Source organism: Saccopteryx bilineata, chromosome 2 (genome assembly GCF_036850765.1).
Source record: "Saccopteryx bilineata isolate mSacBil1 chromosome 2, mSacBil1_pri_phased_curated, whole genome shotgun sequence".
Taxonomy (NCBI): domain Eukaryota; kingdom Metazoa; phylum Chordata; class Mammalia; order Chiroptera; family Emballonuridae; genus Saccopteryx; species Saccopteryx bilineata.
Window position 1 is genome coordinate 2,994,410 of NC_089491.1, and position 23,509 is coordinate 3,017,918.

Sequence of the window (23,509 nt, forward strand, 5' to 3'; positions counted from 1 at the left end):
TGACAGTAATGAGGAGTGGTATGAATTTTATGATAAAACTTGAGTTAAAAAACAAACAAACTTGAGTTCAATAACTATGTAATACTTTTTTTTCTTCAAATTTCGGGCCCCCAAATTAAGGTGCATCTTATACATGGGGAAATACTGTAGTTGGGTCATGTTTTTATATATTTGTTTGTTTATACATTCTATCAATCGCTGCCTTTTTATTGGGTCATTTAACCCATTTACACTTAATGGCGTTATACAGAAGCACTTACTCATACCATTTTGCCATCCGTGGTTTTTTTTTTTTATTCATTTTAGAAAGGAGAGGGGGGGGAGAGAGAGAGGAGAGAGAGAAGGGGGGAGGAGAGGAAGCATCAACTCCCATATGTGCCTTGACCAGGCAAGCACAGGGTTTCGAACCGGCGACCTCAGCATTTCCAGATCAACGCTTTATCCACTGCGCCACCACAGGTCAGGCACCATCCATGTTTTGTATGTCTTATCCTTTCTCTTTTATTTGTTTATTGATTTTAGAGGGAGGAGAGAGAGAGAGAGAAAGGGCAGGGGAGGAGCAGGAAGCATCAGCTGGTAGAGGTTGCTTTGTTGTTGTACTTTTGGCAACAGAGACAGGGACAGATAGAGACAGAGAGGGACAGATAGAGACAGAGAGGCAGGAGTGGAGAGAGATGGAGAGAGATGAGAAACATCAGTTCTTTATTGTGGCACTTTAATTGTTCATTGATTGCGTTCTCATAAGTGCCTTCTCAGAAGGGGGTGCTGCAGCCAAGCCAGTGACCCCCTTGCTCAAGCCAGTGACCTCGGGGTTTCGGACCTGGGTCCTTCGTGTCCCAGGTCGATGCCTTATACCACCGTCCACCACCTGGCCCAGCGTCTTACCCTTGCCCTGTGCCTCCCTCCCCACTGCTGTCTTCTGTATTGACGTTGACATTAGCTATGCCATTCTCTCCTCTTTTACGATACATATATAATTTTCTGATTGGTTGTCCTACTAGGGGTTACAATTAGCATCTCAATTTTTCTTTCTTTTTAAAAAAATTTTATTGATTGATTTTCTTTTTCTAGATTTTATTTATTCTTTTTAGACAGAGGAGAGAAAGAAAGACAAAGGAGAGGGGAGAGAGGAGCAGGAAGCATCAACTCGTAGTAGTTGCTTCTTTTTTTTTAATTTTTTAAGACTTTATTTATTCATTTTAGAGAGGAGAGAAGGAGGAGAGAGAGAGAGAGAGAGAGAGAGAGAGAGAGAGAGAGGAAGGGAGGAGCAGGAAGCATCAACTCCCATATGTGCCTTGACCAAAGTAATCCCAGGGTTTTGAACCGGTGACCTCAGCATTCCAGTTTGACGCTTTAATCCACTGCGCCACCACAGGTCAGGCTCAGTTTTATTTTTATTTTTATTTTTTTTTTTTTATTTTTATTTTTTTAACAGAGGCAGAGATAGACAGGGACAGACAGGAACGGAGAGAGATGAGAAGCATCAATCATCAGTTTCTCGTTGTGCGCGTTGCGACTTCTTAGTTGTTCATTGATTGCTTTCTCACATGTGCCTTGACCGTGGGCCTTCAGCAGACCGAGTAACCCCCTGCTGGAGCCAGGGACCTTGGGTCCAAGCTGGTGAGCTCTTTGCTCAAGCCAGATGAGCCCACGCTCAAGCTGGCGACCTCGGGGTCTCGAACCTGGGTCCTTCCGCATCCCAGTCCAACGCTCTATCCACTGCGCCACCACCTGGTCAGACTATTTTTATTTTTTATAGAGAGAGAGAGACAGAGACAGACAGACAGTAAGGGAGAGAGATGAGAAGCATCAACTCATAGTTGCACACTTCAGTTGTTCATTGATTGCTTCTCATATGTGTCTTTTTGTTTGTACAGAGACAGAGAGAGTCAGAGAGAGGGACAGATAGGGACAGACAGACAGGAAGTGAGAGAGAGAAATGAGAAGCATCAATCATCCGTTTTTTGTTGCGACACCTTAGTTGTTTATCAATTGCTTTCTCATATGTGCCTTGACTGTGGGCTACAGCAGACCGAGTAACCCCTTGATCAAGCCAGCGACCTTGGGTCCAAGTTGGTGAGCTTTGCTCAAACCAGATGAGCTGGCGCTCAAGCTGGTGACCTTGGGGTCTCGAACCTGGGTCCTCCACATCCCAGTTTGACGCTCTATCCACTGCACCACTGCTTGGTCAGGCTAGGGTTTTTTTTGTTTTGTTTTGTTTTGTTTGTATTTTTTTTTCTGAAGCTGGAAACGGGGAAAGACAGTCAGACAGACTCCCGCATGCGCCCGACTGGGATCCACCCGGCACGCCCACCAGGGGGCGACGCTCTGCCCCTCCGGGGCGTCACTCTGCCGCGACCAGAGCCACTCTAGCGCCTGGGGCAGAGGCCAAGGAGCCATCCCCAGCGCCCGGGCCATTTTTGCTCCAATGGAGCCTTGGCTGCGGGAGGGGAAGAGAGAGACAGAGAGGAAGGAGGGGGGGTGGAGAAGCAAATGGGCGCTTCTCCTATGTGCCCTGGCCGGGAATCAAACCCGGGTCCCCCGCACACCAGGCCGACGCTCTACCGCTGAGCCAACCAGCCAGGGCAGGCTAGGGTTGTTGTTTTTTTTTTAATCCATTTTTTTAGTCTTTTTTTTTTTTGTATTTTTCTGAAGTTGGAAACAGGGAGGCAGTCAGACAGACTCCCGCATGCGCCCGACCGGGATCCACCCGGCACACCCACCAGGGGGCGATGCTCTGCCCATCCGGGTCATCGCTCTCTTGCAACCAGGCACCATTCTTGTGCCTGAGGCAGAGGCCACAGAGCCATCCTCAGCGCCCAGGCCAACTTTGCTCCAATGGAGCCTTGGCTGCGGGAGGGGAAGAGAGAGACAGAGAGGAAGGAGAGGGGGAGGGGTGCAGAAGCAGATGGGCACTTCTCCTGTGTGCCCTGGCCAGGAATCGAACGCGGGACTCCTGCATGCCAGGCCGACACTCTACCATTGAGCCAACCGGCCAGGGCCCACTTTTTTAGTCTTTTAATGTAAATATTTATTTTATGTTTTCAATAATCTTAAACACGTTATTTTATAGTCTTGGGGTTCTATCTCCGACATACGTGCTATGCAGAGGGGACAGGACAGGGTAAAGTTGTCACAGGCCATTATGCAGAAAGCTTTCCTGGGAGTGGTAAAGCCTGGAAGGACTGCCACCATCACCTTTGAAGCCATCCGAGTCCTAGGAATGCCAGGAGCACCTAAAACTTGCACAGGGATCCCAAGGAGACCCAACCTGGAGCACCTCCCAGGCCACCCCTTTCTTCACTCAGCTTCATTGCATAATATTAACCTGTTTGCCCCTGGGGGTGGGGGTGGGGACACAAAGATCAAGAAGAAAAATAAATGAAATCACCTACAACCCTCGTTCCTCCTGGACTGAGCTGCTGTGACCATAAAGCCCAGTTCCCTGGCTCCCTCCTGGCTCGATTTCTCTCCGTAGCCCTGAGCACCACCGTCAGGCTCCTGCGTGTTTTATTTATAATAGCCTGGGGGTCCCCCGCATGTCGGTCAGCCCCAGGGCAGCTGGCCCCTTGTCTCGCTCCCCCCTGTTGTATCTGCCCTGCCAGGAAGCAGGCGTGCCAGGCGCCACACCCTCCCTTGGTTTCCCCTGGAGGGAGTGAAGGAACGTGTGCACGCTCTGTCTTACCAGTTAGAACTTACACCTCACCGTCCTTGCAACAATCCTATGTTACCGGTTAGAACTTACACCTCATCCGTCCTTGCAACAATCCTATGTTACCGGTTAGAACTTACACCTCATCTGTCCTTGCAACAATCCTATGTTACCAGTTAGAACTTACACTTCATCCCATTCGTCCTTGCAACAATCCTATGTTACCAGTTAGAACTTACACCTCATCCGTCCTTGCAACAATCCTATGTTACCGGTTAGAACTTACGCCTCATCCGTCCTTGCAACAATCCTATGTTACCGGTTAGAACTTACGCCTCATCCGTCCTTGCAACAATCCTATGTTACCGGTTAGAATTTACGCCTCATCTCTCCTTGCAACAATCCTATGTTACCAGTTAGAAGTTACGCCTCATCCGTCCTTGCAACAATCCTGTTACCGGTTAGAACTTACACCTCATCCGTCCTTGCAACAATCCTATGTTACCGGTTAGAACTTACACCTCATCTGTCCTTGCAACAATCCTATGTTACCAGTTAGAACTTACACTTCATCCCATTCGTCCTTGCAACAATCCTATGTTACCAGTTAGAACTTACACCTCATCCGTCCTTGCAACAATCCTATGTTACCGGTTAGAACTTACGCCTCATCCGTCCTTGCAACAATCCTATGTTACCGGTTAGAACTTACGCCTCATCCGTCCTTGCAACAATCCTATGTTACCGGTTAGAATTTACGCCTCATCCGTTCTTGCAACAATCCTATGTTACCGGTTAGAACTTACGCCTCATCCGTTCTTGCAACAATCCTATGTTACCGGTTAGAATTTACGCCTCATCTCTCCTTGCAACAATCCTATGTTACCAGTTAGAACTTACACCTCATCCGTCCTTGCAACAATCCTGTTACCAGTTAGAACTTATACCTCATCCGTCCTTGCAACAATCCTGTTACCAGTTAGAACTTACACCTCATCCGTCCTTGCAACAATCCTATGTTACCAGTTAGAACTTACACCTCATCTGTCCTTGCAACAATCCTATGTTACCAGTTAGAACTTATATCTCATCCCATTCGTCCTTGCAACAATCCTATGTTACCAGTTAGAACTTACACCTCATCCGTCCTTGCAACAATCCTATGTTACCGGTTAGAATTTACGCCTCATCCATTCTTGCAACAATCCTATGTTACCGGTTAGAACTTATGCCTCATCAGTCCTTGCAAGAATCCTATGTTACCGGTTAGAACTTACGCCTCATCTCTCCTTGCAACAATGCTATGTTACCAGTTAGAACTTACGCCTCATCCGTCCTTGCAACAATCCTATGTTACTGGTTAGAACTTACGCCTCATCCGCCCTTGCAACAATCCTATGTTACCGGTTAGAACTTACACCTCATCTGTCCTTGCAACAATCCTATGTTACCAGTTAGAACTTACACCTCATCTGTCCTTGCAACAATCCTATGTTACCGGTTAGAACTAACACCTCATCTGTCCTTGGGTGCAGGACCACCACCTTTCTCACTGCCTCGCGGCCACCCTTTTTTAATTTTAATTTTTTATTTAATTTTATTTTTTTTATAGAGACAGAGAGTCACAGAGAGGGATAAACAGGGACAGACAGGAACGGAGAGATGAGAAGCATCAATCATTAGTTTTTTGTTGCACGTTGAGACACCTTAGTTGTTCATTGATTGCTTTCTCATATGTGCCTTGACCGTGGGGCTACAGCAGACCAAGTAACCCCTTGCTTGAGCCAGCAACCTTGGGTCCAAGTTTGTGAGCTTTTATTTTATTTTACTTATTGATTTTTAGAGAGAGAAAGAGGCACAGAGAGAGAAAGAAAACAGAGTGAGAAGCATTAACTCGTAGTTGCTTCACTTTAGTTGTTTATTGATTGCTTCCGATATGTGTCTTGATGGCGGGGGGGGGGGGCTCAAGCTGAGCTTGTGACTCCTTGCTCACGCCAGTGACCTTGGGCTCAAGCAGGCAACCTTGGGATCATGTTGACGATGATCCCCACACTCAAGCCGCGGGCCTGTGCTCACATGGTGACCGTGGGGGTTTCGACCTTGGTGTTTCTGGTGAGCATTCTATCTGCTGTGCCACCAAGGTCAGACAGCATGTATCTCTTGAGTGTCCATGAGGTGCCAGACCTGTTGTGAGCCCTGGGGACAGAGAGCCTGGCCCTCACGGAGCTGCCACTCTGGAGGAGAGAAGCCAGCCGGTCTGGTCCGTCCTGTAAGCAAGAGACGGAGGCAGAGCAGTGAGAGACCTAGGGAGGCCACAAGCCCCACCTTTCCCATCTGCCCCCTTCCTCCCCCCAGTCCCAGGGGCAGGTCCTATTTCTGTCCCCCTTGACAGAGGAGGAAACGGGGTTGCCGGGATTAAGCGGCCCCACTCCGGGCACTTCAGCAGCTGCTGGGGGCCTAACCTCAGGCGTGTTGAAACTCCAAGAGGCGGGGCAGGGAGAGAGCAGTGGCTGGTGGGGATACGCAGGGTCACCAGTCACCGGAGGCCCTTCCTAAGACACAACCTCCTACCCGAAAGGTCTCAGGGAGGGGCTCCTGCCCTGGGCACAAGGAGCACAGAGCCCAGGGTCCGAGGTGCCCAAGTACAAGTGTCTGTCCCATTGCTCTGGCGACTCTGATCCTCAGACCCCTCCCGCCGCACAAATCACTCCGCTAAGCCAGCTGGGCTACCCATGAGTGAGCAAGCGGGCCTGGTGGGGGCCGGGAAGGGAGAGGCAGGACCTGGGCTCCTCCTCTGGTCAGTGGGAGGCCCCAGGAGGTCATCAGCGACCTGGCCATTGAGTTAGCAGCCCGAACAGACAGCCTGGCTGGTCAGGGGCAGCTTCTACCAAGTCAAGACCAGGTGGAGAAGCTCTTTGTTTTGGCCTCATGGCGAAGTGCGGTGGACTCTTTTAAGTAGTTCCATGGACCAGCCTGATGGCCCGAGTGCCCGAGTGTCCAAGAGAATGAGACCCAGCTGGCAGGATGGGGACAAGGCCTGGCTTGAGCAAGGGGTTACTTGGTCTGCTGAAAGCTCACGGTCAAGGCACATATGAGAAAGCAATCGATGAACAACTAAGGTGTCACAACAAAAAACTGATAATTGATGCTTCTCATCTCTCTCCGTTCCTGTCTGTCTGTCCCTGTCTATCCCTCTCTCTGTCTCTGTAAAAAAAAAAAAAAAAAAAAAAAAAAAAAAATATATATATATATATATATATATATATATATATATGGCTGGATAAAAATGTACTTATGTATACAGACGAATAATTGCCATCTAAAACAAGATCCTAAACGTGTGTCCACAAGTTGAGCCTTTCAAATTACAGAAACAGGGCCGGGATCCTTGTTTTTACCTCTGTGACCCGCTGCTGGACTCTCAGGATAGGGACCTTTGATCTCACGCCTGCCCTCACTGAGCAGATGGGGAAACTGAGACCAGGAGCGAGGTCTCTATGCAGAGTAGGGAACATCTCCTGCTCCTCGCCAGTCCGGGCACTTAGGCTTCCCTGCCCCCAGATGTTGAGGGTATGAAAGGCGGATACGGTGGGTGGACAGGAGAAGGTAGGTACAAGGGGGCACAGCGGAACGCAGCTCTCCCCGAGGCGGGCAGCCTTGCCCGCGCACCGACGCCCCGCCCCTACCCTCCCGCGCGCGCCCCCGCCAGGCTAATTAGGAGCGCGGTTTGTTTACAAACAAGGGCGCCCCGCAGGTGCGCGGCCCACTTCCAGGGCGGCCTCCTACCCCGGGCTCAGAGACCCGGGTGCAGGTGGCGGTCAGTAGGCGAGTTAGACGGATGATGGCCGCGCTCCCGCCTTTTCTACGCCTCCCGGGGGCACCAGGAAATCCGTCCGAGGCGCACATCTTCAGCGCCGGAGGGAGGGCCGCTCGGGTCCCCGCCTCGCCGCCGGGGTCGTGCGGCTGGGCGGGCGCTCCGCCCCAGCGCGCCCCCCGGGCCGGGCCCGCTCGCGGCCGGGTCCGCGGGGCGGGTGGCGGGCGGGGGCGCGCGGGGTGGGGCGCGGCGCCGGCGGGGCCGGGACATGTAGTCCGCGCGCCGCGGCCTCCCCTGGGCAGCCTCGGCGCGGTCCCGGCCGCGGACTACGACTCCCGCCAGGCGCCGCGGCTCAGCGCATGAGCCCTGCTCGGCTTCGGCGCGTCTATTATGCTGCCGGGGCCGGCGAGCCAAAGAGGAGCCGGCCGCGCGGCCCGGGAGGGGACGGCCGCTGGAGCCGCCGAGGCCAAGTACGCCTTTCTCTTGCTTCCTTGCGCGCGGGGGGCGGCGGGGCGGCGCGGGCGGCGGCGGGCTGGGCGGGCCAGGCAGCGCGGCCCCGTGCCCCCCGCGCAGGCCGCCAGCGCGTCCGGGGAGCCGGGCGCCCGGGCTGCCGCCGCCGCCGCCTCCGCCACCGCCTTTGTGCGCGGCCACGATGCAACAAAGCGCGGCGGCCCGGGCGCCCTCCCCTCCGCCCTCCGCCCCGCTGCCTCCCCGCCGCCCGCGTCCCGGGCTCGGGGCGCGCAGCCTGGAGTTGGCACGGCCCGCGCGCCCCCCGCCTGCCGCCTCCCTCGCGCCCTGCCTCACGGAAGGGATTTTTCCCCCCCTTTCCTCTGCCCGCCATCTTTTGGAGGGGGTAATCGGAGAGGACGCGGCGGGGAAGGTGCGCGGCGCGTCCCGGGCCGCGCCGTGCGCTCAGGCGCCACTTTCCTGGCGCCCGCCCCGCCCGCCGTGGCTCCCCGCCGCCGCCGCCGCCGCCGCGAGGCTCGCGCTGGGGCAGTCGACGCAGCCGGGGCGGGGGGCGAGGCCCGGCCCGAGCCCCGGTCCTGCGCAGCCGCCCGGCGACGGGCGCCGTGGCTCGGGGGCAGCGCCCTGTAAGAGTTAGGGGCCCGCTGCTGACTTGGAGCCCCTCTGCAGGGTTGGCGCAACCAGGCCAGGACGAGGTGCAGTTCCCATTTTGAAATCAGCCAGAAAAGCGCTTAACCCGGGCGAGGTCGAGTGGGAGCGGGAGGAGCGGGGGCGCTTCCTCTGTTTCCTACTCGGTGTGTGTGTGTTTGTGTGCGTTTGGGGGGGCACCGGCTTGACAGCATGGTACAAACCCATCGGGGAGAAGTGTTCACCCCAAACCTCGACTGTCCACACCATCTAGTGGGCTCCCGTGAATAAAGCTGGGCCCGGGGAGGCAGGTCCTCTCTCCACCGGTTGCTCAGACTGGGGCCGGGCCGGGTGGAGGCCGTGCAAGGCCTCCTTTCCCTCGGGGCCCGCGGTAGTTTTGGAAAGATAAAGTGAGCGCCCTGAACTGGGTCTGCGAGACCCACCTGGACGGTCTCTGGGTTTATCTTGTGAGTTCTCTCCCTTGGGCCCCATCTTTAAGTGTCCGGCAAATGTTCTCTTTGGCCGATAGTTTTCTGTTTAGAAGTTCATGACCAGTGCCCCCACCGTGTGCCCCGCATTAACTGGGTTGACTGCAGAGTTAATGGCGGTGGCGGTGGTGGTGGTGGTGGTGGTGGTGGTGGTGGTGGCGGCGTTGGGTCTGTATCACTGGGCTAACTACCTGGCTGGGGGCGGGGTGTCCCGCTCCTCAGGTGCTACCTCCCTCTCGCCCCCAGTGAGGACCAGAAGGAAGGTTCTTTCCCTTTGCTCTTTCCTTTAAAATGGGGTCTGTTCCTGGGGAAGGCCTGAAACCCGTGGGCGGTTGCCCCGGTGTGGCCCTCTTCCAGAGGCAGTAGTACATTTCGGCTTTCCTAGGGGATCGAGGAAAAGTCGGAACCCCCTGCAAGGATGAGCCCTCAGGAATTAGGGGCTCCTTCCCCGCCCCCTGCCCCCCCCCCCCAGCCCTGAATGCGAGCCTTTCATTTGCAAATAAAGGTCTGTGTTTGCCCTTTTCTGTCGTGAGGCCTTGATATGTGCTGGCGGTTCCAGGTCTGGAAAGACTGGGCGCTGCCGCGCGGCTGGATGGGAGGCCACGCCGGGAGGTGGGGGGGCGGCTGGCGGCCGGTTTTCGCTGACCTTTCTGGTAACTTGGGGGCCCCCATACCTGGGCCCCGGGCGTCTGGAGAGCCGTCCCCAAGCGGCTCCTCGGTGGCTTCGGTGCAGCCCCAGGCCTGCCACGGGGCAGTGGGGGTGGGATCCAGGGAGGGAGGGATTTAACAGGCTCCCGGAGGTAGACAGCCCCGGCTGTGATGTTTGTTTTGTTTTGGGGAAGTAGAGTAATTGCTTTTCTTTGACAACAGCTCACGCGTGGTTGGGAAGAGAGCTTTGCATAAAGGGGTTTGTAAACATTCTGCTCCCGCCTTTGACTCACCCAGCAGCCCGTGGGCAGAAAGTGAAAGCAGGGGGGGTGTTGTGTGAAAAAGCAACCACCTTCCTGCGCCCTCTTCCTCCTGGTTCGCGAGTTGCCAGCTGACGGTGGTGAGGTGCCCCTGGCCGCTTCCTGGTTCTTGGTGGCAAAGTGTTCCCTCGGGGACACTGACCTGAGGCACCCCCCACCTCCCCAGAGTGGAATGGACTAGCAGGTCTCTGCCTCAGTGCCCAGCAGCCTGTCTGCTGGCTTTCTGTCCACTGCTGGTGGTCCTGTTCTCGTTGGGACAGCAGCATTCCCCCGAAGGTCCGTGGGGAGTTGGGTGATGAGTGGAACCCCCCCTAGACTCAAAGCCCACTCCCTCACACACAGCTGCGGCTGGGAACTTGTGTGAGACCTCTGCAGGTGACTTGGTTTTGAGGGCATTTCTAGGTGGTGGCTCAGTAGGATGGGTGGTGAGTGGCCTGGGTTTCCTCTTTTGTGTCCATGACTGATCGCCTGGCTGAAGCTGTCAAAGTCTGATTCCTTGCGTCTGGTCCTTGTCCTATGTGCTGTGTATTTGCCTTCTGGGAACTTGGTGGGGGAAAGGCAGGGACCCTGGCGACTCAGCTCTGCTTACGTGCCCTCTATCCCACCGCCTGGAGATACATCCCCTTTATTTCAAGATCAACAGGTGTTTGGGTCCGGGGTACTGATCACTGTCCAGGCGCCCAGCTGGGGACTGACACCTCGACCCTTCTCAGTATCCCTTTGCCCACAGGCCCTTGGCTGCCCGCACCCGTGCCCTGGCTGCCCGTGTTCCTGCCATCGGAGGGCTTTGGGGCTCTTACAGGTCAAGTCACGTATTTGGGATTCTTCACCGAGGGGTGGTTTAGAGCAGGGACAACGGAACAGGCTTTGGCTCTGTGGTTCCGTGGCCGGTGGGCTGAGTGTTGACCCTCACTAGGTTTTAACTCTTCTGTAAGAGGTGCTTCTTCTACTTCCTCTTTAAGACCATTCTCACCTCGAGTTCGAGTCCGCTGGAAGGTGTTCTGGAGGCAGCACCCCCCTCCTTGCCACAGGCCCCCTTCAGTGCTGGGACAGCTGTCAGGAGTCCGTGAGGTGTTCAGGAAAGTCCTTTCCCAGCTCCTTGGGAATCGTCCCCCGAGTGCAGTGACAATTTCGCATCCCTGAGTCAGGTTTTTCTAGCATGTGCTGTGAAGCTGGGTTTGGGGACCAGTGTGACAGCATTTCCAGAAGTGATGTTTAGGGGGTGAGGACGGGGCCAGAGTGGGGGCACCTGTGTCACAGGTACTAAACCGTTGTGAGGAGCTGGGGCTGGGGTGTATCCGTCCTGAGAACGTTGACTGGGCGCTTCTGGTGCCAGCTCAGTGCCAGGAGCCGTGGGGGGTGGGCTGGGGCTTGTTGGCTGTGGACTGCAGATAAGGCACACGGCCGCTCTGTGCTCTGTCATCCTAGCGGCCCCCAGGATGTGCCAGCTGCGCTGTTGGTCTAGGGTGGGGAGCCGTGGCTGACTGTGGCACTGTTGGCTGGGGTGACGGGAGCCCGCCATGCAGGCCAGCCGAGAAGCAGAAGGGGTGACAGACAGGGCGGCCTGCAGGGATTGCTGGTAAGTACGCAAGCAGGGGGCTGTCATGAGCACCCCAGCCCTGGTGGGCACTGCCTCAGTGATGGGCAGGCGGGTGCCTGGCCTTGGGGAGCCCGGGCGTGGGCGTTGTCATTGGGGGCGGGGTCGCGGGGGTGGGGCCACAGGCGCTGCCTGTGCTGTCCCCTCTCCAGGGCTCCAGGCTCTGGGCAGCCTTCCCTGTGGGCAGGAGGGCATGCGCACCTGATTTTGGAGAGGTGTGAACCCCTGGGCGGTCTGTCTGGGTTCGTAGGGGTGGGCACGAGAGCCGCAAAGACCCCGACTGACCGAGGGCTGCACCACCCTTGCTCCGCTCTGGGCTCGGGAGGCGGCTGGAGTGAGGTGGGCAGGGCTGCGGCCCTGGACATCAGGACTGGGCAGTGGCCCGGGGCTTCCTGGCTCGCTCTCCTGCTGCCCAGGCATCTCAGCTCCGAGGCCTCCCAGCCCGGGGACCCTGCTCTCTTGGCCTCGTTCCCCATCGATTACGTGGGATGACAGGACAAGGGACCCCTTTCTGGGGGGACACTGCCAGGGGTCTGAGGATGACGCCTCGCAGAGGACAAGAGACCTGTGGGAGCAGCCGTGTCTTCAGGGGTGGTGTGCGTGCCGGTCTCCCCAGCTTGCTGGCGCCTGCATCAGGCTGGGAATGGGAAGGAGTTCTGTTTGGATATCAGTTCCGGGGGGGGGGCTGCGCCTCGGTGGGAGTCTGCACCCCACCCTGAGCAGGCGGAGGGTGGCCAGATGGATGCCTCGGGGCCCCTGCTCTGTATGAGAAGCCTGCCCTTCCTCCTCTGCGGTCCGTGGGTCAGCTTTGGAGAAGCCGGGACGGCTGTGCGGGGCATATCGGGTGTAGGGGCTGTAGGGGCTGTAGGGGGTGTAGGGGCTGTAGGGGGTGTAGGTCCCTGTCGCGCAGCCGTGACCTCCCGAGGCCCCGGCTCTGCGCGCGGGCCTGGCTGTGGGTGGTTTATTGAAGACGTGGGTTGGCTTCTCCGCAGGCTGTCCAGAAGGAGGGGGCCCCGGAGTGCCCCTGGCCCCCTTCCTGTGACTGGACTGGACAGTGTCCGTGGCAGCACCTGGCCCCGGCACGCCTGGCCGCAGCTTTGTTCTAGAAGGTGCTGGGGTCAGTGGAGCCTCCAGGGTGCTGGGCCTTGGTGCCCACAGGGTCGGGTCCCTGTAAGCAGGACTGCCTGATGTCTGGGTCCCTCTGGGGGACTGCCCGAGCCAGGGGGGACGGGCCTCCTTGTCCTCTCCAGGACAAGAGGGACAGAGTTTGGACGCTGGTCACGCCGTCCTTCTCGCTCACCTTGAAGACATTCCCCGTCGAGCTGTGGGTCTCTGTCCCCTCCCAGCCCTGTCACTCAGAAGGGTCACTCGGTGCCGCGGTGCCCTGTCCCCAGGCAGGTGCAGGGGGGGCAGGCCGGGCTGCCCAGAGAAGTGACACTAGGTTGCAGGAGTGACGCGTGGGGCTGGCCTGGACCCCCGTGGGCAAGCAGGGAGCCCTGCCTGGCCAGGCCGGAGGCGCCACCGTGGCAGGTGTCCTGCGTCCATGGGAGGTTGACATTCTGGCGAGAAAGGAGGCCTTTCAGGGTGGGATTCGGAAGTGCCCGGGGCCTCGGGGCTGCTGTGGGTGTGGAGTGAGAGGACACGGGGCCTCGGGGCTGCTGTGGGTGTGGAGTGCGAGGACACAGGGCTGTCGGGAAGGGAGCCACGCTGCCGGGCCCTCTGGGTCAGGACGGACCGGCTCCTTAGGACAGTCCTCTAGACCTGGAGGAAGTGCCACCGTGATCTGGCCCATGTCCACCTTCCAGGCTGTCCGGTGCCTGGATGCCAGCATCCCGTGTCACCCCTTGGGGTCTGCTGCCCGAGAACACCAGCCCTGGTCGCGTTGTGGCCGCTGCCAAATTCTCTGGGTGTTTTTATAGTGGTTCTTTTTTTTTTTTAAAGATACTTTTTTTTTTTTACATTTTATTTATTCATTTTTTTAGAGAGAAGAGACACAGAGAGAGAAAGAGACAGAGAGAAGAAAGAGATAGAAAGAACAGAGGGAGGAGCAGGAAGCATCAACTCCCATATGTGCCTTGACCAGGCAAGCCTGGGGTTTCGAACCGGCGACCTCAGCATTCCAGGTCGACGCTTTTACCCACTGCGCCACCACAGGTCAGGCTATAGCGGTTCTTAACATTTGCTGGGACCGGGCTTGCTGGGATCTGGTCTTGGCTGTTGGAGAGCAGGTGTGATAGACCCCAGGTGAGCTTGGGGCCTCGGTCGGGGCGCCCTGCTGCGGGCAGAGGCCGCGTGGGTGACAACGGCAGGTGGCACTGTTTCCCACCTGGGCGGGGTGTGCTCCAGGGGCCGGAAGGTGGTGGCCCTCTCCTGCCTGTCTGCCCACCCCTGGGGCCCCTCTCCTGGCCCCACCGAAGGAGGCAGGTGGCTCTGTCCGTCATGGAAGCTGCCCCGCCCCTTCGGCTCCGGTTTCCTGAGGCCCTGAGGCTCCAGTGGGGCTGCTGGTCCGCATGCCTGCAGAGGCGGGCCAGGCCCCCTGGCGTCTGGGAGCTCGGGCAGCCACCTTCACACAGGCCCTTCCAGTGGCCTCAGCTCCTTGCAGGACAACTGTTGACAGGATTCCGAGGGGTGGTGAGGGGGGGTCTGATGTGGGGCAGACGGCCTCGTCCAGGGCCTGGCTCTGCCGCTGTCTAGCTGGGTGACCTTGTGTCCCTTCACCTCTGAGCCTCCACCTGGACAGTGGAGCTCATGTGAGCTCCCGCCATGGTGGGCAGGGATGGGGCACAGGAAGACGGGGCTGGGATGACAAGGCGGGGAACCACCCTCCTCAGGGGTGCAAAGAGTGAGCCCCCAGGAACCTGTAATCATGTTTGAAGGCAACTCTCGCAGCTGGTGGGGTTTCTGCACTGGGCAGGGAAGAGGACAGGTCAGGCCCTGCCCCCGTCCTGGCCACCGGACCCTCCTACTGAGATGGGTCCTCGCTCCCTGGCTTTGCTCCTAGCTCTGCCCACTCCCCTCGTGGGCACTGTCCGCCACGCACCTCCTCTCCTCTCTGGATTCCCGCCCCTCAGACCCTCAGACATCCCCAAGCTGGGAGCCTCCCGAGGACCCTCTAGTCCACATTCTCCTTTGACCCGTGCCCTCTAGGGGTCCAGGCTCCTGCCCAGTTGTACCAGCCTTGCTCCTTCATGACCCTCCTGCAACCCCAGGCCCAAATAAGGACTCGGCTCTGGGCTGGGTCAGCCCCGTGGTCCAGGCTGGAGTCCATCTTTCCGGGCCTCCCCCCCTGCCTCCCCCCCCCCCCCCCCTGTGGCTGGAAGCCCCTCCTTCCAGGGCCTGGAGCCCAGCAGCCTCTGCAGCCCCTTGGGGTGGGCTGTCTAAGAACACCCAGGTCTGCCTGCGGTTGTGCCCAGGCTTGGCGTCGTGGCAGGAGGTGCGGCTGCAGCCAAATTTTCTGGCTGTTTTTATAGTGGCAGCTGGTTAGAGGTCCCCACCCACTGCCTCGTTTGTCCAGGACACGGATGCGTCCTTCTGGCCTGAGGGAGGCTGCAGGGTCTGGACTTCTGTGCTGTAGTCCGGGTTCCACTCCCCCTGCAGGGAGGAGGCTGGTCCCTGAGGCCAAGTCCAGGACCTACCTTGGGAAGGGGTGGGCGGTGTCCTCTGGGCCAGCCCCGCCTCGCAGCTAGCTGGGGGACGGGCCAAGTGTTGGGCGGCTCCTCCCTGTGGGCTGGCCACTCCCACCCCTGCAGTCGAGCACGGAGTCCTCTCATAGCGGCATGGAGAGCAGGGTGGCCGGTCAGCACACGCCACTCTGCTGGCCGCCCACTTTGGAAACCTCCCTTTGGCGTTCCGGGCCCTCCAGGATCTTGCTGGAAGCCCAGGTCTGGTTTTTCGGGGTTTTTTTTGCTTGATGTTCGAGGGCTTTGTGGTTTGTCTGAGTTTCCGCTCTGGGTAGTTTCGGATCCTCTGGTGTCAAAGGCAGGTTGTCTGACTTTCACCCAGCTTTGAACGTGCTGCCTCCCATCCTTGGGCAGGGGGCCTGGGTGGTCCTCTGAGCCCCCCCGTTTCCCTCTTGGACGCTGGGCCCCATCCCTGCCTGGTGGTGGGCGCTTGGCTGTCCCCGAAGGAGCCCCTCTTCCCCTCGGAGCGGCAGGGCCTCTGGGACCGTGGCCGGGAGGGTTGGCCGCACAGGGCAGAGCTGTGTGTGCAGTAAGGCGCTTTCTGGGGTGGTGCGGCCCCCGCGGGCCTGTGGTGGGCCCCCACGCGGCAGGGGGCGTGGAGCGCGCTGTGCCCTTGCTGCACACCTTCCTGCCAGCTGTGCTAAGTGGGTCAGGGGCTCTGACGCCCAAGAATCTGCATGCCTACGCGTTGACCCCCAGAAGATGCCACTCTGTGTCTGCCTGGGGCAGGTGGGAGTTAGGGACAGACCTCGGAGTTGACGGACTTCGTGTGTGGTGTCTCCGCGGAAGGTGCTGGGTGGGGTCTCTGGACCTGCGCTTCCCGGGTTGTTCCATCCGAGTCTTCCCCCACCCCCACGCACACACCAGGTCCTCTTTCCAGCCAGGCAAGGAGGGAGTGTGTCCCCCCAGATCTCACGGTTCCTGTGGGAGTGGGGCATTCAGGGTCCAGAGCGCCTGAGGAAGTGGGGGTTCACCTTCTTCCTTTTGGAGGGGTAGAGTTTTGAAATGCAGACGTAGAGGGTTTTTTTTTTTCTTTTTTCTTTTACAGAGACAGAGAGAGAGAGAGTCAGAGAGAGAGGGATAGACAAGCAGGAACGGAGAGACCTGAGAAGCATCAGTCATTAGTTTTTCATTGCGCATTGCAACACCTGAGTTGTTCATTGATTGCTTTCTCACATGTGCCTTGACCTCGGGCCTTCAGCAGACCGAGTAACCCCCTTGCTTGAGCCAGCGACCTTGGGCTCAAGCTGGTGAGCTTTTTTTGCTCAAACCAGATGAGCCCGCGCTCAAGCTGGTGACTTCGGGGTCTCGAACCTGCGTCTTCCGCGTCCCAGTCCTATGCTTTACCCACTGCACCACCGCCTGGTCAGGCAAGAGGGGGGTTGTTACCGAACCCCCCTGCACTGCTTCCTCCAGACCGCCTCTCACTTTCACCCCCTCCCTCATCACAGAGTGAACTCCAGACACGTCTCATTCATAAGACTCAGTGTTGCCCTGGCCACTGGGTTGGTTGCAGCACGGTCCTGAAACTCAGTGGCTGCTGGTTCGATCCCCGGTCTAGGCATATAAAGGAGCAGCTCAATGTTCCTGTCTTTCTCCTGCTTCCCTCTCTTAAAAAAAAAAGTAGTGTCTATGTCTGCTAGGTAAGGGCTTTTTTGTGTGTGTGACAGAGACAGAATGTCAGAGAGAGGGACAGATAAAGACAGACAGACAGGAAGGAGAGAAATGAGAAACATCAATTCTTTGTTGCGACACCTTAGTTGTTCATTGATTGCTTTCTCAGATGTGCCTTGACCGGGGGCTACAGCAGAGCGAGTGACCCCTTGCTCGAGCAACGACCTTGTGCTCAAGCTGGCGACCTCAGGGTCTCAAACCTGGGTCCTCCACATCCCAGTCTGACGCTCTATCCACTGTGCCACCGCCTGGTCAGGCCTAGGTACGGGCTTTTTTTTTTTTTTTTTTTTTTACAGAGGCAGAGATAGACAGGGACAGACAGACAGGAACGGAGAGAGATGAGAAGCATCAATCATCAGTTTCTCGTTGCGCGTTGCGACTTCTTAGTTGTTCATTGATTGCTTTCTCACATGTGCCTTGACCGCGGGCCTTCAGCAGACCAAGTAACCCCCTGCTGGAGCCAGCGACCTTGGGTCTAAGCTGGTGAGCTCTTTGCTCAAGCCAGATGAGCCCGCGCTCAAGCTGGCGACCTCGGGGTCTTGAACCTGGTTCCTTCCGCATCCCAGTCCGATGCTCTATCCACTGCGCCACCACCTGGTCAGGCCGGTATGGGCTTTTAAAGATAAAAAAGATTGCACCACTGCCCTGGCTGGTTGGCTCAGTGGCAGAGCATCAGCCTGGCGTGTGGATGTCCCGGGTTCGATTCCTGGCCAGGGCACACAGGAGAAGCACAAACACCCATCTGCTTCTCCACCCCTCCCCCTCTCCTTTCTCTATCTCTCTTCCCCTCCTGCAGCCAAGGCTCCATTGGAGTAAAGTTGGCCCGGGCCCTGAGGATGGCTCTGTGGCCTCCGCCTCAGGCACTAGAATGGCTCCTGTTGCAACAGAGTGATGCCCCCAGATGGGCAGAGCATCGCCCCCTGGTGGGCATGCTGAGTGGATCCCCATCGGGCGCATGTGGGAGTCTGTCTGGGTCCCTGCTTCTCACTTCAGAAAAATACAAAAAAAATAAAAAAAGATAAAAAAAACTGCACCACCACCATCTTCCTTTTGGGTCCAGAGATTATCAGGTGCTTGGCGTTGAAGGACATGTCCCTCCACTCCTGTTCAGCAGGTGATTCCAGTAAACCCACTCAGGGCACAGGCTCTGGGGTCTGGAGGCCACGATATTCATGTCTCTCTGTCCCCGGGCAGGTTGGGAGCCCTTAATGTGTGACAGCCAAGCTGGGCGCTCTGAATCTGTCAGTTGCGACGTGGGCTCGGGGGGGGGTTCGCAGAGAGGGAGCCAGGTCTGAACCCTGGCTGGGCAGACCCCGGGGTGGCTCCTCGCTGTCCCTCTGTGTGACCCACTTCTCTCCAGCCAGCTGTTTGACCCTGACCTGGGGCTCTGGGAGGGGGAACTGCTGGCCCAGGCCTGCCCCCAAGGCATTGCCTGGTCCTCGGGGGCTGGTGGCCGGGGGTGGCAGGGCCATCCTGTCCTTTATCTGCCTGTTCTCATGCCCTGTGGTCACCTATCGTGCTGGGAGCCAGGCGGGGGAGGCACCCCGGCCCTGACCCCCGGGGGTCACGTGGGCACCTCGCCCCGTCAGAGGTGAAGATCCCGGGGCTGTGCTGGCCGCCCATGTATTTCTCAGTGTTCTCTCCGCTGTCTGCTCCCACCCGGCCTCCCCCAGGAGGGTGGCCTGGGAGGTCCGGGCCGGAGTGTGGTGGGGGTGAGCGTGGTGCGAGAGTCTCACTGGGCAAGGCGTGCACGTGGGACCTGGCCGCTGGTGGCAGCCCCGCGTCATGGAGAGGCGGTTGCTGAGCGTGCTGGAGGAGGTGGGGGCCGTGGCCACCCTGACTGGTGACCACTCCGTGGTGTTTCCGTGGCAGCCTCACTGTCCTGGTTTTATTTATTTGTCGATGTATTGTTTTTAGAGAGAAAACGTTGATGTTTTGTTCCGCCTGTTCGTGCGCTCGTGGGTGGGTCCCTGTGTGTGCTCTGACAGGGGGATCGAACCTGCAACCGTGAGACATCGGGACGACGCTGACCCACCAAGCCGTCTGGCCAGGGCCGCCGCCTTCTTTTTAAAATGGGTTAACTAATGTTTTTCACCTTGGGGGGGTTTAGACCTCCACGTCCCTTTGTCTCTCTGTCTGTGCCTGATTTTCATTCCGTTCAGGGCTGAACCCGGTGGGAAGTTCAGCGACTGGTCTAAGTGTTCATTTCTTTCTGGAAGCTGCCTTTGCCTGCTTGGCTTCGGAATGTGGCCGCCACCCCTACCCAGACCCGCGCGACTGAGGGGACAGCTGCTCCGCGTGGGGGCGGCGCCCTTGCTTTGCGCTGAGGAGCGGGGCTGTGTTGGGCTCTGTCCGGCGGCCGTCCGGGCTGCATGGGGGGTGGGTGTGGCCGCTGGACCCCAGGGGCCGGCGGCCCTGCCGAAGCCCAGGTGCCCCGGCCGCGGTGTGGTGGCCCTGAGCTCCCTCTTAGGGAACGTGTCCTCCGATTTCCCCGTCAGAGATCACCCTGGGCGGCTGGGCCTGTCCCCACGTGCTGCTGGGGCAGCGTCCCCAGACCTGGGAGGAGGAGACAGAGCTCTGAGATTCTGGACTGCTGACCCAGGGCTGACGTGGGAGCCTCTGACCGAGTGCCCAGCTGTGGTTGGTTTGTGTCGGAGAGTTTTGTCAACGTAGGAATTCCTTCACTCTTTTTTTCTGTTTGCAAAGGTGACGTGTTCTAAGGAGAAGAACTCACCGGTGCAGAAACAAAGCAGAAAGAGGGAGGGCAGCCCCTGGGGGCCGGCGGGTGCTGGGGGCCGGGCTGTGCCGGGCCCAGGTGCCCATCCTCTCCCTGCCCCCTGCTGCGGGCCCCCCCTCGGCCGGCGGGTCTCCTTTGCCCTCGTCTGCACCAGCGGCGTCGCCGTCTGGTCTGGGGGAGAGACAGGGCCAGGTGTTCGCTGTGTCCACCTTGGCTGCCGGGAGAGATGCCTGGAGGTGACCGGACCTTGGGCCTGGGCCCCGTCTGAAGGAGCGACGCTGGGTTTGCTTCGGCAGGACCAGGGTGACCTCTTTGGTCTGTCTGCCATCTCAGTGGGGACAGGGCAGGGTGGCTTATGCCCGTTTATGGCCAGGGAGCCCTCCTGGTCTCTCTCCCTTGCTGGGTGGCTTACCGAGGATGCTCTCTCCCGGGGGGCCGGTCATGTCCGAGCTCTGAGGCTGTGCCTTTGCCAGTCTCCCTCCCCTGGCACCTGGGATGGAAGGGGTTTGTGTGGGGCCCTTCCAGCCTCTTGTGCTCCGGTGCCGAGGACAGAGGACACGCTGGGAGGGAACTATGGAAGGCGGGGAGGGCGGCCCTGCCACCCTGATGGAGGCCGTGTGTTTGCAGGGGCCTGAGGGTGACTGCCTGTGTCAGTGGGGTTGTTGGGAGTGGCACTTATCTCTGCGGAAGAGGGGAGCCCTCATCGTACGTGCAGTCCCCGCAGTCCGGGGAGGGCGCCCACTGGCCAGACGTGCCAGGTGGGCACTTGCTGCCTGTACCCCTCTGAGCCCCAGACCCCTTAAGGTAGAGCTGGAAACGGGCTTCATTCTGGCCGCTGTGGAAGGGCTCCCCGTGGCTTGTAGTGACCGCTGGCATCAGCAGGCGTGTGCAGGACCAGGCAGTGAGCCCAGAGCCCTGAGCACGGCCGTTGGCTCCCCGTTGGCAATGCCGAGGGGGCGCTTGAACTGGTCCGGTGCCTGACAGAACCCCGGAGGCCCCTCTGCCAGCCCGGTTGAGGCTCACGGCGCCTGCGGGCTTCCGAGCCTCTGAGCTGCTGCTCCTGGCACCTGCTCCAGGACAGGGCTCTGTCCTGTGGTCTGTCCTGTGGTTGTGGCTGGAGCTGGCTTCCTGCTTGGCTGCAGGTGTGGAGCGGGGGTGGGATGAGGGAGGCAGGCTGAGGGCCAGGCCAAGCTTGTCTCCCCTCGGGCTCGGAGAGGCCTGGCTCCCCCTGGGTCGGCAGCGTTGAGCCCTCCCGCGGGTCCCCTGTCCCCCTAGGTCCTTTTCAGTCTCTGGCTGTATCCTGACTATTTCCTGGCTCCCTGGGCCATGGAGCAGCTCTAGGTACTGGGCCCCTGCCTACCCACCTGACCCCTGGGGGCTGGCCGTGCCCTGGGAGCTCGGGGGAACACAGCCCGTCCTTCCCTGCCGGAGCTCCCGGGCGTCCGCGCCCCGGTAGCCACCGCAGCCGCCAGACCGGGGCTGTGCAGGCCTTGGAGTTTGGTCAGCACTGGCCTGAGCGCTCTCTGTGTCCACCTCCTTCAGTCTCAAAGAGCCCGTGGGGAGGTTGTGAGCAGGACTGGCTCCCGCCTGACGAGGGACAGAGCTGGGGTTTTCACCGGGACGCTGGCTCCAGCATCTGCTGGGAGGTTCTGGGTGGCTCCGGTGTGGGGGTGTGGCGTTGGCACAGGAAGGCCTGCAGGAGGCGAGGGTGTGAGTGAGGAGGGCACAGCAGCCAGGACAGGGCGATGTGCCACTGGTCACGCAGGCCCTGCCGACCCGAGCAGGGATGGCACTCGTATCCGAGCGGCGGAGGCTCTGGAGGGTCTTGAGTGGGGCGGGCGACCTCCAGGGCTTTTCGCGGAGAGATCCTAGCTGGTGCTTATTTATCTATTTATTTTTCAGCAAGTGAGTCAGCGAGGGAAAGGTAAGAGTAGACAGACAGGAAGGAGAGAGATGAGAAGCATCAGTTCTTTGTTGCGGCTCCTTAGTTGTTCATTGATTACTTTCTCATATGTGCCTTGACCAGGGGGGCTACAGTAGACCGAGTACCCCCCCTTGCTTAAGCCAGCGACCTTGGGCTCAAGCCAGCGACCATGGGGTCATGTCTATGATCCCACACTCAAGCCAGCGACCCCGAGCTCAAGCTGGTGAGCCTGCACTCAAGCTGGCAACCTTGGAGTCTCGAACCTGGGTCCTCTGCATCCCACTTCCACGCTCTATCCACTGCGCCACGGTCATGTCAGGCGTGCCTGAAGGCTTTTGTGAGCCCGCTTCACTCTGGGTTGCAGTGGGAAGAATCTGGGGCCAGTCCGAGTTTCACAACCAGCTCTCTGGGGGACCAGCCTGGACTGTAGCGCCCCCCGCCCCCCCCCCCCAGCCGGTGTTCGTGGTGCAGACACGCCTCTGTGGCAGATGGCAGGGTTCCCGCAGGGTGCTAACCAGCTCCGGGATTCTCCAGGTTTCAGCTGCTTCTGAGAGTGGCGGGGAGTGCGGGTTCGAACCCAAAAGCCGCCCAGCCCCTCGCCTGGTAGGCGTTGCCACCAGCCCCGAGCCATCTGAACGTGTGTGCGAAAAGTTCAAATACGCAAGAAAAGCGGAAGCGTGGCCACAGACGCAGGTGCCTCTGGCGATCAGGCTCCACCTGCAGCCTCCCCACGACCACCGACCACCGTCAGCCTGCCCTGCAGGTGAACGTGGGGCGCTGGCCCCCCCCCCCTGTGGGACGCTGGGCATTCTGTGTGTCCCTGGAGGTGGTCTCCTAGTGACCCCAGGGGCTGTGGTGGTGCCCTCTTCCCCGCTCTGCCCTGGGAGGGGCCAGCAGGCCGGGGGCGGGGCCAGCAGGCCGGGGGCGGGGCCAGCAGGCCGGGGCGGGGCCAGCCTTCTCTCCCCCTCTCCCGATTGGCTGAGGGCTGGCACCTGGCTGCCATCACAAACCCAGAGCCGGTTCTCACGGTTATGGTGGAACCTCCTCCGCTTGGTGGGCGGCCGCGCCCCAGAGGGGTTCTGCCTGGCTGACGTAGCGCTCCCATCTGTGAATCGCGCCCTAAAAACCTGTCACGGCCAGGAACAGCGTCAGCTCTGGCAGGCGGGCGGCGGGCGGTGGGCGGGCAGTGCGCTGGATCGGTGGGTCGCCCGGTCGGGTCCTTGGGCCCTGCCTGCGAGCTTCCCACCCTTGTGCGTCCCCACCTGCTGGGGCGGGTGGCCCGGCCCAGGCTCATGTGATCTCCTGTCATCGTGTCTCCCTGTCCCCCCGGCGTTGAGAGCCGAGAGAGCGGCTCAGTGACCGGTCAGCTTGACCAAGGCCAAGGCAGGTGCTGCGCTGTGAGGACGCGGGGATGTGGGGCGTGGCGGCGGCGGGCGCGGGGTCATCGGCCTTTCTCTCTCCTGCCTCCTCCCCGCAGGCATCGCCTGGTCGGGCCTGGAAGTGGGATGTCGCCTCTGCGGGAAGCACAGAGGAAGCGAGGGCCTCCCTGAGCAGCTGCCGTGACGGCCCGTGAGCGAGCCTCCGGAGGATGTCCGCCACGACGACGGCCACCCCCGCGGGGATGCCGGTAGCCCCGGGCCCTGTCAACCCGCCCCCGCCGGAGGTCTCCAACCCCGCCAAGCCTGGCCGCAAGACCAACCAGCTTCAGTACATGCAGAATGTGGTGGTGAAGACGCTCTGGAAACACCAGTTCGCCTGGCCCTTCTACCAGCCCGTGGACGCCATCAAGCTGAACCTGCCCGTGAGTGCCCTCTGCCCTGCCCCCCTGCCCCCCTGCGGCCCCAGTTTGCAGAAGGGCTGCCCTCCTGGCTTTGGCACAGTTT

General features: G+C 59.3%; 1 protein-coding gene and 1 long non-coding RNA gene across 6 annotated transcripts in view; one reads left to right on the plus strand and one right to left on the minus strand.

Annotated features, from left to right (window-relative positions):
• Nucleotides 1–5,551: 5,551 nt before the first annotated feature.
• Nucleotides 5,552–7,675, minus strand: LOC136322713 (uncharacterized). The gene is made up of 2 exons (XR_010728855.1): nucleotides 7,439–7,675; nucleotides 5,552–5,919 (listed from the first exon to the last, which is right to left on the minus strand). It is a non-coding gene; the product is annotated as an uncharacterized lncRNA (long non-coding RNA).
• A 143-nt stretch (nucleotides 7,676–7,818) lies between these two features.
• BRD3 (bromodomain containing 3) overlaps nucleotides 7,819–23,509 on the plus strand; it is a 36,145-nt gene continuing 20,454 nt past the window's right edge. For 2 of the 5 annotated variants that reach the window (XM_066255736.1, XM_066255740.1), the window contains exons 1-2: nucleotides 7,819–7,936; nucleotides 23,104–23,427. In XM_066255736.1, the coding sequence (XP_066111833.1) occupies nucleotides 23,215–23,427 (213 nt within the window). In that variant the 5' untranslated portion in view covers nucleotides 7,819–7,936; nucleotides 23,104–23,214. Of the gene's footprint in view, nucleotides 7,937–8,313; nucleotides 8,627–11,574; nucleotides 11,594–22,160; nucleotides 22,390–23,103; nucleotides 23,428–23,509 lie in introns of those variants that run through there. The other 3 variants (XM_066255737.1, XM_066255738.1, XM_066255739.1) reach the window with 3 other exon arrangements.